General features: G+C 48.7%; 1 protein-coding gene and 4 non-coding genes across 5 annotated transcripts; 2 read left to right on the plus strand and 3 right to left on the minus strand.

Moving 5' to 3' along the window:
* Nucleotides 1-574: 574 nt before the first annotated feature.
* On the minus strand, nucleotides 575-6,490 carry LOC128950268 (zinc finger protein 883-like). The gene is made up of 2 exons (XM_054295151.1): nucleotides 6,462-6,490; nucleotides 575-2,331 (listed from the first exon to the last, which is right to left on the minus strand). The coding sequence occupies exon 2, from the start codon at nucleotides 2,321-2,323 to the stop codon at nucleotides 575-577; it is 1,749 nt and encodes a 582-aa protein (XP_054151126.1). The 5' UTR covers nucleotides 2,324-2,331; nucleotides 6,462-6,490.
* Nucleotides 6,491-9,095: 2,605 nt separating this feature from the next.
* TRNAS-GCU (transfer RNA serine (anticodon GCU)) lies at nucleotides 9,096-9,177 on the minus strand. Its single transcript has one exon. It is a non-coding gene; the product is annotated as a tRNA-Ser (tRNA).
* Nucleotides 9,178-9,920: 743 nt separating this feature from the next.
* Nucleotides 9,921-9,992, plus strand: TRNAM-CAU (transfer RNA methionine (anticodon CAU)). Its single transcript has one exon. It is a non-coding gene; the product is annotated as a tRNA-Met (tRNA).
* A 1,641-nt stretch (nucleotides 9,993-11,633) lies between these two features.
* TRNAT-AGU (transfer RNA threonine (anticodon AGU)) lies at nucleotides 11,634-11,707 on the plus strand. Its single transcript has one exon. It is a non-coding gene; the product is annotated as a tRNA-Thr (tRNA).
* Nucleotides 11,708-11,899: 192 nt separating this feature from the next.
* On the minus strand, nucleotides 11,900-11,971 carry TRNAE-CUC (transfer RNA glutamic acid (anticodon CUC)). The gene has a single exon. It is a non-coding gene; the product is annotated as a tRNA-Glu (tRNA).
* Nucleotides 11,972-12,878: the final 907 nt, after the last annotated feature.

The raw sequence follows: 12,878 nt of genomic DNA on the forward strand, positions 1-12,878 counted from the left end.
ATTTCAGGTGTTCACAGAAGATTTTTGGGTTCACACCTGTCCGGGCTCACAGGTACCGAGTCCTTCCACCTGGGGCTTCATCCACGGGGCTCAGGTGCTCCAGGTGAAGACACCACACCTGTCCAGGTGGTCAGTTCTGGGGTTCCCACACCTGGAGCTCAGGTGTCGCTGTCCAGGTGTTACCACCACACCTTTCTGGGGTCCAAACTCAATTTTTGGGTTCACACCTGTCCAGGTGTTACCACCACACCTTTCTGGGGTCCAAACTCAATTTTTGGGTTCACACCTGTCCAGGTGTTATCACCACACCTTTCTGGGGTCCAAACTCAATTTTTGGGTTCACACCTGTCCAGGTGTTACCACCACACCTTTCTGGGGTCCAAACTCAATTTTTGGGTTCACACCTGTCCAGGTGTTACCACCACACCTTTCTGGGGTCCAAACTCAATTTTTGGGTTTCACACCTGTCCGGGCTCACAGGTACCGAGTCCTTCCACCTGGGGCTTCATCCACGGGGCTCAGGTGACGCCACCACGCCTTTCCCGTGCCCCTCACCCGTCCAGGTGAGCGCGTCTCAGGTGTCGCGGTGCACGCGCCGGTGCTGCAGCAGGTTGGAGGGGTGCGCGAAGCCCTTGGCGCACACGCCGCACTTGTAGGGCGTCTCGCCCGTGTGCACCTTCTCGTGCACGGCCAGGTAGGCCAGGTCCTTGAAGAAGCGGTGGCAGTGCCGGCACTGGTGCGGCCGCGCGGGGCTGTGGGCGCGCCGGTGCTGCAGCAGCAGCGAGGGCCGCGCGAAGGCCTTGCCGCACGCCTCGCACCGGTACGGCCGCTCGCCGGTGTGGGCGCGCTGGTGCACGGCCAGGTAGGAGGACTGCTTGAAGGCCTTGCCGCAGGTGCGGCAGGCGAAGGGGCGCTCGCCCGTGTGCACGCGCGCGTGCGAGGCCAGCGCGTTGCTCTGCTTGAAGGCCTTGCCGCAGAGCGCGCAGCGGAAGGGGCGGTCGCCGGTGTGCACGCGCTCGTGCACGCGCAGCGAGTGCCCGTGGGCGAAGCGCTTGCCGCAGACGCCGCAGGCGTGCGGCTTGTCCTGGCAGCGGCGCCGCCGGTGCAGCAGCAGCGCGCCGGCCGCCGGGAAGGCCTTGCCGCACTCGCCGCACCGGAGCGGCGCCGCCTCCGACGCGGCGGCGGCCAGGTGCGTCAGGGCGTGGCGCCGGCGCTCGTAGGGCGTCTTGAAGGACTTGGCGCAGGCGGCGCAGGCGAAGGGGCGCTGGCCGCTGTGGGTGCGGCGGTGCTCCTGCAGGTTGGAGGAGCGCTTGAAGCGCTTGCCGCAGAGGTCGCACCTGTGCGGGCGCTCCTCGGTGTGCACCAGGGCGTGGCTCTTGAAGTCCGAGTGGCGCTTGAAGGTGGCGCGGCACAGGTGGCAGGTGAAGGGGCGCGCCTCGGTGTGCACCACCTGGTGGCTCAGCAGCTCCCAGGTGCGCTTGAAGCTCTTGGGGCAGGCGGGGCACTGGAAGGGTTTGTCGGCCACGATCACCCGGCGGATCTCCAGGTGGGCAGGTAGATCCTCCTCCTCCTCCTCCTCCTTACCTGCGGCGCCTTCCTCCTCCTCGCTGCCGTCCTCGTTCCCGGGCTCACCTGGCGCACCTGAGCGCCCGCCCAGCACCAGCTTGGCGGTGGAGTAGACGCCGCGCTCGTCGATGAGCTGCACGAAGCCGGGCGTGGCGGCCTCACCTGGCTCAGGTGAGGGTGGGGCGCCGGGTGGGCGGGGCCAGGGGGGCTGCAGGTGGGAGGGGCCGGGTTCGGCCAGGGGTGGGCGTGGCCGCAGGTAAAGGCGGGGCCGGCGGGAGGAGGGGGCGCCTGGAGGGGGGCGCACCTGGAGGGAGGCACCTGGGTGGTCTTCGCAGTCATCGTCACCTGGATCTTCATCATCGTCACCTGGATCTTCATCATCATCACCTGGATCCTCTTCATGATCATCACCTGGTTCTTCCTCACCAGGATCTTCATAATCACCTGGTTCTTCCTCACCTGGTTCTTCCTCATCACCTGGGTATTCATCATCACCTGGATCTTCCTCACCTGGATCTTCTTCCTCACCTGGTTCTTCACCTGTTCCTTCCTCACCTGTCCCTTCTTCCTCCTCATCTCGTCCTTCTTCCTCCTCACCTGGCTGCTCTTCCTCCTCCTCACCTGGCTGCTCCTCCTCCTCACCTGTTCCTTCTTCCTCCTCACCTGGCTGCTCTTCCTCCTCCTCACCTGGTTCCTCCTCCTCCTCTTCCTCGGACAGGTGAGGGATCACCTGGGCAAAGGGGGAATGGCCCTCCATGGTCGCACCTGGAAAAGGGGGTGGGGACAGGTGAGACAGGTGGGGGACAGGTGGGGGACAGGTGGGGGACAGGTGAGGATTTGGGGATCCCTCAGGAATCTTCTGGGCTGAATTTGGGGATCCCCTCGGGAATTCCCAGGGATGGATTTTGGGGATCCCCCTGGGATGGATTTTGGGGATCCCCCCCTATGGATTTGGGGATCCCTCAGGAATCTCCTGGGCTGAATTTGGGGATCCCTTTGGGAATCTCCTGGGCTGAATTTGGGGATCCCTTTGGGAATTCCCTGGGATGGATTTTGGGGATCCCCTGAGTTGAATTTTGGGGTCACCTTGGGAATTCTCTGAGGTGAATTTGGGGATCCCCTTGGGAATCTCCTGAGTGGGATTTGGGGAATCCCGGGAACACCCCGAGGTGAATTTGGGGATCCCCCCGGGAATTCCCAGGGATGGATTTTGGGGATCCCTTTGGGAATTCCCTGGGCTGGATTTTGGGGATCCCTTTGGGAATTCTAAGGGATGGATTTTGGGGATCCACCCTGGGATGGATTTGGGGATCCCTTGAGTTGAATTTTGGGGATCCCCATGGGAATCTCCTGAGTGGGATTTGGGGATCCCCCTCACGGATTTGGGGATCCCTTTGGGAATTCCCTGGGATGGATTTTGGGGATCCACCCTGGGATGGATTTTGGGGATCCCTTTGGGAATTCTAAGGGATGGATTTTGGGGATCCCTTGAGTTGAATTTGGGGTCCCTTTGAGAATTTTGAGGTGGATTTGGGGATCCCTTTGGGAATTCCCTGGGATGGATTTTGGGGATCCACCCTGGGATGGATTTTGGGGATCCCCTCGGGAATTCCCTGGGATGAATTTGGGGATCCCTTTGGGAATTCCCTGGGATGGATTTGGGGATCCCCCAGGAATGGATTTTGGGGATCCCCTCGAGGACCCCCCCAGGTGGAGCTCGGGGATTTGAACAATCCCAGGAACGACCAAAAAAAAAATTCGGGGAATTCCAGAGAATTTGAGCGGTTCTGAAAAATCCCCAAAATAATCCGGGATCCCAAAATCCAGGATCTCCAAATCCGGGATCCCAAAATAATCCCGGATCCCAAAATCCCGGATCCCAAAAATGCGGGATCCCAAAATAATCTGGGATTCCGTAATTTGGGATCGGAATTCCGGGAATTTCAAAGTCATTGAAGAGGCTCCAAAACCCCCAAAATCCAGGATAGGAATTTTGGGAATTCCAAGGAGGCCCCAAATCCCAAAATCCCAAAATCTGGGATCACGATTTTGGGAATTCCGATGGATCCAAAGAGGCCCCAAAATCCCCAGATCTCAAAGTCCCCGCATTCCCAATATTCCAAAATCCTTAAACCTCAAAATCCCGAAAATCCCCAAATTCCAAAACCCCGAAATTCCAAATCCCAAATCCCCCAAATTCCAAAATCTCAAACCCCCAAAATCCCAAAATCCGGGATCGCAATTTTGGGAATTTTGATGTCACCATCAGGGACCGAAATCCCAAAATTTGGGATCAAAATTCCGGGAATTCCAAAGTCATTGAAGAGCCCCAAAACCCCAAAATCTGGGATTGAAATTTTGGGAATTCCGGTGTCTTGGAGGCCCAAAAATCCCAAAATCTGGGATCAGAATTTTGGGAATTCTGATAGCTTTGAGGAGGCCTCAAAATCCCCAAATCCCCAAATCCCAAAATCCCAAATCCCCAAAAATCCCAAATCCCCAAAATCCCAAAATAAAAAACTCAAAATCCCAAAATCCCCAAATCCCAAAATCCCCAAATCCCAAAATACAGGATCGCAATTTTGGGAATTTTGATGTCACCACCAGGGACCGAAATCCCAAAATTTGGGATCAAAATTCCGGGAATTCCAAAGTCATTGAAGAGCCCCAAAACCCCAAAATCTGGGATTGAAATTTTGGGAATTCCGGTGTCATGGAGGCCCAAAAATCCCAAAATTTGGGATCAGAATTTTGGGAATTCTGATGGATTCAAAGAGGCCCCAAAATCCCCAAACCCCAAAATCCCCAAATCCCAAAACCCCAAATCCCCAAAATCCGGGATCGCAATTTTGGGAATTTTGATGTCACCACCAGGGTCCAAAATCCCAAAATTTGGGATCAGAATTCCAGGAATTCCAAAGTCATTGAAGAGGCCCCAAACCCCAAAATCTGGGATTGGAATTTTGGGAATTCAGAGGAGACCCAAAATCCCAAAATCCAGGATTGGAATTTTGGGAATTCCGGCGTCATGGAGGCCCAAAAATCCCAAAATTTGGGATCAGAATTTTGGGAATTCTGATGGCTCCGAGGAGGCCTCAAAATCCCCAAACCCCAAAAATCCCAAAATCCCAAATCCCCAAAATCCCCAAATCCCCAAACCCCCAAACCCCAAAAATCCCAAATCCCCAAAATCCCAAAACAAAAACTCAAAATCCCAAAATCCCAAAATCCCAAAATCCCAAAATCCCAAAATCCGGGATGGGAATTCTGGGAATTGGGGACGGAATTCCCGTTTTTGGGTGCCAGGATGGGATGGGGATAAACGAGGTGCTGTGAATATGCAAATGATGCATTTGCATCTCATTAGTGATCGGGGCGGGGATTCCTGCAGGGGATTCTGGGAATTTGGGAATTTTCTGGGAATTTAGGATTTTGGTAATTTGGGGTTTTTGGGATTTTGGGATTTGGGATTTTCTGGGAATTCGGGGATTTTGGGAATTTCTGGGAATTTGGGATTTTTGGGATTTTGGGATTTGGGATTTTCTGGGATTTTGGGGTTTCTGGGATTTGGGGTTTTTTGGATTTTGGGATTTGGGATTTCTGGGAATTTGGGATTTTGGGATTTGGGATTTTCTGGGAATTTGGGATTTTGGGAATTTGGAGTTCGGGGAATTTGGTGATTTGGGATCCCCTGGGCAGGAATTTGGGATTTGGGATCCCCTGGGTTGGGATTTTGGAATTTGGGATCCTCTGAGGGGAATTTGGGATTTGGGATCCCTCGGGATGGATTTGGGATCCTCTCAGGGATCTGAGGGTTTGGGATTTGGGATTTTGGGATCTCCTGGGCTGGAATTTGGGGTTTGGGATCCCTCAGGGTTGGGATTTTGGGATTTGGGATCCTCCAAGTTGGGATTTTGGGATCCTCTCAGGGATCTCTGGGATTTGGGATCTCCTTGGGTGGGATTTGGGATTTGGGATCCCCTGGGCTGGAATTTGGGATTTTGGGAATTCAGGGTTTTTAGGAATTTGGGATTTTGGGAATTTGGGGAATTTGGGATTTTGGAATCCCCTGGGCTGGAATTTGGTGATTTGGGATCCCTCAGGATGGGATTTGGGGTTTGGGAATTCCCTGCACTGGGATTTGGGGATTTGGGATCCCTTCAAGGGGGAATTTGGGGTTTGGGATCCCTCAGGGTTTGGGATTTTGGGGTTTGGGATCCCCCGAGGGGGAATCTGGGATCCCCTGAGGGGAATTTTGGGATTTTGGGAATTCTTTGGGATGGGATTTGGGGATTTAGGATTCGGGAATTCCCTGCGTTGGGGTTTGGGGATTTGGGATCCTCTGAGGGAGAATTTGGGATTTGGGAATTCTTTGAGATGGGATTTTGGGGTTTGGGAATTCTTGGGACGGGTTTGGGATCCCCAAAACTGGGGATTTGGGATCTCCAAAAATTCGGGATTTTGGATTTGGGACCCTCAAAATTCGGGATTTGGGACCCGGGATCCACTTGGGAACGGCCCCAGTAAATCCCAGTAAATTCCGGTCCATCCCAGTCCCTCCCAGTTTATCCCAATCCCATCCCAATCCCATCCCAGTCCCTCCCAGTCCATCCCAGTTTATCCCAGTCCATCCCAGTCCATCCCAGTCCATCCCAGTCTCTCCCAGTTTATCCCAATCCATTCCAGTCTCTCCCAGTTTATCCCGGTCCATCCCAGTCCCTCCCAGTCCATCCCAGTTTATCCCAATCCCATCCCAGTCCATCCCAGTCTCTCCCAGTTTATCCCGGTCCATCCCGGTCCATCCCGGTCCATCCCAGTCCATCCCAGTCTCTCCCAGTTTATCCCGGTCCATCCCGGTCCATCCCAGTCCATCCCAGTCTCTCCCAGTTTCTCACCGGGCGCCGCCGCCGCCCCCGGAGCCACTTCCGGCCGCGTTCGCGCGCGATGACGTCACCGCCGGAATGGGCGGGGCCTGAGCGGGAACTGGGAGGGGACTGGGACAAACTGGGACAAACTGGGACAAACTGGGACAAACTGGGATAAACTGGGATAAACTGGGATAAACTGGGAGGGGTTTGGGGGAGATTTAAAAGGGAATTTTAGGGAGAAACGGATCCCAAAATCAGGGGTTTCCCGCCAAAAATCGGGGGGTTCCCGCCAAAATTTGCGATCGAACCCCCAAAATCGGGGATTTAAACCCAAATATCCGGGATGTGAAACCTCAAAAATTCGGAATTGAAGCCCAAAATCGGGGATTGAACCCCCAAAAATTTGAATTTCACCCCAGATTTCGGGGATTTCACCCAAAACATGGGAGAATAGACCCCAAAAATCGGGGATTTAAACCCCAAAAATCGGGGCTTTAACCCCCCCCAAAAATCGGGGATTTAATGCAAAATCGGGGATTGAACCCCAAAAATTTTGAATTTCCCGCCAAAAATCTGGGATTTGAACCCCAAAAAATGGGGGATTCCCCCCCCAAAATCAGGGATTTAACCCCCCAAAAATCGGGGATTGAAACCCAAAAATCCTGGATTGTGAAACCTCAAAAATTCGGAATTGAAGCCCAAAATCGGGGATTTCACTCCAAAATCGGGGATTGAACCCCAAAAATTTTGAATTTCACTCCAAAAATCGGGGATTTAAACCCTCGCCCCCCCCAAAAAAAGGGATTTGAAAGCCCAAAATTGGGAGGCTTCACCCCAAAAATCGGGGATTTAACCCCAAAATCGGGGATTTCACGCCGAAAATCGGGGAATGAACCCCAAAAATTTGAAATTTCATGCCAAAAATTCGGGGATTTCACCCCAAAAATCGGGAATTTAACCCCAAAACTGGGAATTTCCGGCCAAAAATCGGGGATTTAACCCCAAAAGTTGAGGAATTTCACCACAAAAATTGGGAATTGAAGCCCAAAAACTGGGGATTTAACCCCAAAATCGGGAATTTAACCCCAAAACTGGGAATTTCCGGCCAAAAATCAGGGGATTGAACCCCAAAATTCGGGGATTTCACCCCAAAAATCCGGGATTTGAAACCCCAAAAATCAGGGATTTAACCCCCCAAAATCAGGGATTTTACCCCCCAAAAAACGGGATTTGAAACCCCCAAAATCGGGGATTGAACTCCAAAATCGGGGATTTCCTGCCAAAACCTGGGGATTTAATCCCAAAAATTGGGAATTTCCCACAAAAATCGGAAGTCCCACCAAAAATCGGGGATTTCACCCCAAAAAATCGGGGGTTGAAACCCAAATCAGGGAATTTCCTCCCAAAATTCGGGGATTTCACCCCAAAACCCCGGACATTTAATTGCAAAAATTCGGGGATTCACCCCAAAAATCGGGAATTAATCCCCAAATGGGAGATTTCCCGCCAAAAGTCTCTGATTCAAGCCCAAAAATCAGGGATTTGCCCCCCCAAAATAGGGGATTAAACCCCAAAATCGGGCATTGAACCAAAAAAAAATCTGGGATTCAGCCCCAAAATTGGGGATTTAAACCCAAAAACTCAAGAATTTTCTCCCCCAAAACCCGGGGATTTAACCCCCCAAAAATTGGGGATTTAACCTCAAAAATCGAGGATCGAAGGCCAAAAATTGGAGATTTCAACCCAAAAATTGGGAATTCCTCCCCAAAATTGGGGATTTAACACCAAAATCGGAGATTCCCGCAAAAAAATCGGGGATTCCCGGCCAATATTCTGAGATTTCACCCCAAAACCGCATTTTCCCCTCAGAGTGGGATTGCAGGATTTGGGGTCATCCCAAAAAAGGGAATTTTGAGGAGAAAGGAATCCCAAAATCGAGGAGTTCCACCCCAAAAATCATCTCATTACACGGATGGGACTGGGAAATTTGGGATTTAACCCCAAAAAAGAAAATTTCGGTTTTTTCATCCCAAAACCGTGTTTCCCAATCAGGGTGGGATTGGAGGATTTGGGATCACTTCAAAAAAAGGGAATTTTCAGGAGAGAGGGATCCCAAAATTGGGGATTTCCCACAAAACCCGGGGATTTAACCCCAAAAATCCGTGATTTGAAACCTCAAAATCAAGAATTTATTCGCAAAAATCGAAGATTTTCCCCCCAAAATCGGGGATTTTCCACCAAAAATTGAGAATTCCCCTCAAAAAATTGGAGATTTTCCCAAAAAAATTTGGATTAAATGCCGAAAATCGGGGATTGAAGCCAAAAAATCGGGTTTTAGGCCCAAAATCGAGGATTTAAACCCAAATGTCGGGGAATTTTCCCAAAAAAGCAGTTCCAGTTCAGGGTGGGATTGGGGAAATTGGGATCACCCCATACAAATTGGAATTTCGGTTTTTTACCCCAAAATCTCTGTTCTGACGAGGGTGGGATTCGAACCCACGCATGCAGAGAACAATGGATCAGCAAAAAAGGGAATTTTCACGTGAGAGAGATCCCAAAATTGAGGTGTTTCCCCCAAAAATCATCTGCGGAGATTGGAGAATTTGGGATTGAAACCCTAAAAAAGAAAATTTGGGGGTTTTCACCCAAAAATGTTATTCTCGACGAGGGTGGGATTCGAACCCACGCGTGCAGAGCACAATGGATTAGCAGTCCATCGCCTTAACCACTCGGCCACCTCGTCCGCGGCTGCGCGCCCGCGCCCAGCGCCCATAGGCTGCGCTAAGGGGGCGTGGTCAGCGCTGGGGGCGTGGTTAGGGGCGGTGTCAGGGCGCGGCTTCAGCTCCGAGGATTGCGGGTTCGAATCCCGACCCGGCCAAATACGGGAAAATCCCAATCTTCTCTTTTATTATCCCAATTTTTTTCCCCCAGATCTCTCCTTGTTCTTTCCGAGTTATCTCAAATTTTATTTTTTTTTATTTTTTCTCTATTCTTTTTTTTTTTCCCGAAATGAGAAATAAAATAAAGAAGAGAAAAATTAAATTTAAACTAAGGGGAAAGTGAAAGAAAAAAATAGAAAAGTTAAATTTCAAATATAAAAGTTACATTCGAAAAGAAGATCTGAAATTAAAAAGGGAAAAAAATGAATAAAAAAGGAAATTGAATAAAAAAGGGACAACTAAAATTTAAGAAGGGAAAAATAAAATAAAAAAAAAAAATTAAATAAAAAAAGGGAAGATTAACTAAAAAAAGGAAAAAAATAAATTTTATAACGGGGAAATTAAATAAAAGGGAAATTTAAAAACAAAATGAACAAAAACCCCGTAAAAATTAAACGAAAAATTAAAAATAAAACCCTCAATGAAACTGTTGGGGAAAGCGCGGGACCGAAGCGGCGCCAGCAGTGAAGAAATCGCGAGATTTCCTTGCTGGTGACGTCATCGGTAGCCAGGTACATTAAGGTTTAATCGGGAGAGGGGTTGCAGCAGCAGAGTGGCGCAGCGGGAGCGTGCTGGGCCCATAACCCAGAGGTCGATGGATCGAAACCATCCTCTGCTAGCTGGAGTTTTTCCCACTCTTTCCCCAAATTTTCCTATTTTTTCTTAATTTTTCTCTTTATTTTCCCTTTCCCCCCTCATTTTCCACTCAATTTTCCACATTAATTTCAATTTTTTCCCACAAATTTTCCCCATTTTCCCCCTCATTATCTCATCAATTTTCCCTTTTCCCCCCTCAATTTTCCCATTTTCCCCCTCATTTTCTCATCAATTTTCCTTTATTTTCCCCTCAATTTTTCTGGTTTTTTCCCTATTTCCCTCATTTTCCACTCAATTTTCCAATTTCATTTCAAATTTTTCCCTCATTTTCCCCATTTCCCCCTCATTTTGTCCTCAAATTCCCCGTTTTTCCCCTTCATTTTCTCATCAATTTTCCCTTTTTTCCCCTCAATTTTTCAATTTTTTTCATCGTTTTCCCGATTTTTACTTCAATTCTCCCTCATTTTTTCAACCATTTTCCATTTTTTCCTTCATTTTTACCACATTCTACCCTCAATTTTTCTGTTCATTTTCCTTTTTCCCCTCATTTTCCACTCCATTTTTCAATTTCATTTCAATTTTTTCCCTCATTTTTTCCATTTCCCTCAAATTTTCGCATCAATTTTCCTTTTTTTTTTTTTCCTCAAATTTCCGGTTTTTTTTCGTTTCCCCCCCTCATTTTTCCTCCTAAATTTTTCCATATATTCAAGGTTTTTTCCATCATTTGGAAATTTGGGTTCTGGGGTCTTAAAATTTGGGGGAGGAAAAATTGTGATTTTTGGGTATTTTTTCCTTTTTAGGGGAGAGGGAATTTGGGATTTTTGGGGAGGAAAATTTAGGAAATTTTGGGTTTTTTTCTTTTTGGGGGAAGGGAAATTTGGGATTTTTTTGTGGAGGAAAAATTTGAGATTTTGGGGGTTTTCTCCTTTTTGGGGGAATTTTGGATTTTTTTCCATTTTGGGGGAGGAAAATTTGGGATTTTATGGGTTTTCTCCATTTTGGGGTTTTCCATTTATGGGGAAGGGAAATTTGGGAATTTTGGGGTTTTTATTTTTCCTTTTCAGGGGAGGCGAAATTCGGGATTTTTTGTGGAGGAAAAATTTGGGAATTTAGGGATTTTTTCTTTTTATGGGGGGAGGAAATTTGGGATTTTTGGAATTTTTCCTTTGCTGGGGAAGAAAAATTTGGGAATTTGGGGTTTTCCCTTTTGAGGGAGGAAAATTGGGGATTTTTTTTAGGGAAAGAAATTTGGAATTTTGGGGTTTATTTCTTCTTTTATGGAGAGGAAATTTGGGGTTTTTGTGGAGGAAAAATTTGGGAATTTTAGGATTTTTCCTTTCTAGGGGGAGAGAAAAAAGAAAAATTGAGATTTTTAGGGTTTTCCCTTTTTAAGGGGAGGGGAAATTTTGGATTTTGGGGTCTCGGAAATTTGGGACTTTTAGGGTGGGAAAATGTGGGAATTTTGGGGTTTTTCCTTTTAGGGGAGAGGAAACTTGGGATCTTTTTGGGGGGAAAAATTTGAGATTGTGGGATTTTCACATTTTTGTGAGGGAGAAAATCCCAAATTTTTGGATTTTGGGGGCACGAAAATTTGAGATTTTTGAGTTTTTCCTTTTTTTGGGAATTTTGGATTTTCCCATTTAGGGCGGCGGTGGGAGCGCGCGGCGCCGTGGCTTAGTTGGTTAAAGCGCCTGTCTAGTAAACAGGAGATCCTGGGTTCGAATCCCAGCGGTGCCTCAGCTCTGTCGCGACCATATCGCGACAGAATCCTCGATATTTTAAGCATTGCGTCACGTTTCTTTTTCCTAATTCAACAAATTGTTTGTTGACTAAAGAAAAAATAACGGGGGGAAGGAAAAACAGGATTCCGAGAGCGGAAGCGGAAATAAATTGGGAAAAATTTAAAATAAATGACACATGAAAAGAATGTTCCCTGACCGGGAATCGAACCCGGGCCGCGGCGGTGAGAGCGCCGAATCCTAACCACTAGACCACCAGGGAAGGCCGAGAACTGGTGCACGCGGGCGACACCAGAGCAATCAAAGTAAATGCTGATTGGCTAAACCCCTCCCGAATCCCTGTCAATCAAAGAGAACAGCCAATCAGAGCGAGGTTCTGGCGTGGTCACGCCCCTCGCCTCAGGTTTCCCGCCTCTCGCTCCCGGCGCTGAGGGGAGGAAATTTGGTGATTTTTGGGTTGAAATTCGGGAATTTTGGGGAAAAATTCGGGACTTTGGGGTGGAATTCTCGTGTTTGAGGAGAAATTCCGGGATTTGTGCGCGAATTGCGAAGATTTTGGGGCGAAATTCGGCGATTTTGAGCTGCGCGGCTCCGGCGCCCTCAAAGCACGCCGCGCGCTGATTCGCTAAACCTTCCCGATGGTGTGTCAATCAAAGGGTACAGCAAATCAGAGCGCGGTTCAAGCGTGGTCACGCCCCTCGCCTCAGGTTTCCCGCCTCTCCCTGCCGGCGCTGAGGGGAGGAAATTTAGAGTTTTCGGGGTGAAAATCAGGAATTTTGGTGAAAAATTCGGAGATTTTTGGCAGAATTAGTGGATTTGGTGTTAAACTTGGGTATTTTAAGCTGGAATTTGAAGATTTTGGGGTGAGATTTTAGAATTTTGTGGGGATATTTGGAGATTTTGGGAGGTTTGAGGTGGAATTTGAAGATTTGGGGGTGAAATTTGGGGATCTTGAGGTGAAATTCACAGATTTGGGCCGGAATTCGGCCATTTTGGGGCGAAATTTGGGGATTTGGTGGTTTTTAAATAAATTCGGGATTTGAGGCAAAATTCAATGATTCTGAGGTGAAATTTGGGGCAAAACTGAGATTTGGGCTGGAATTTGTCAATTTTGGAGTGAAATTTGGAGATTTTGGGATGAAATTTGGAGATTTTGGGGTGAAATTCGG

The sequence above is a fragment of the Melozone crissalis genome, unplaced genomic scaffold (genome assembly GCF_028551555.1).
Source record: "Melozone crissalis strain CALT ecotype California unplaced genomic scaffold, PUWL_Pcris_2 ptg000536l_1, whole genome shotgun sequence".
NCBI lineage: Eukaryota > Metazoa > Chordata > Aves > Passeriformes > Passerellidae > Melozone > Melozone crissalis.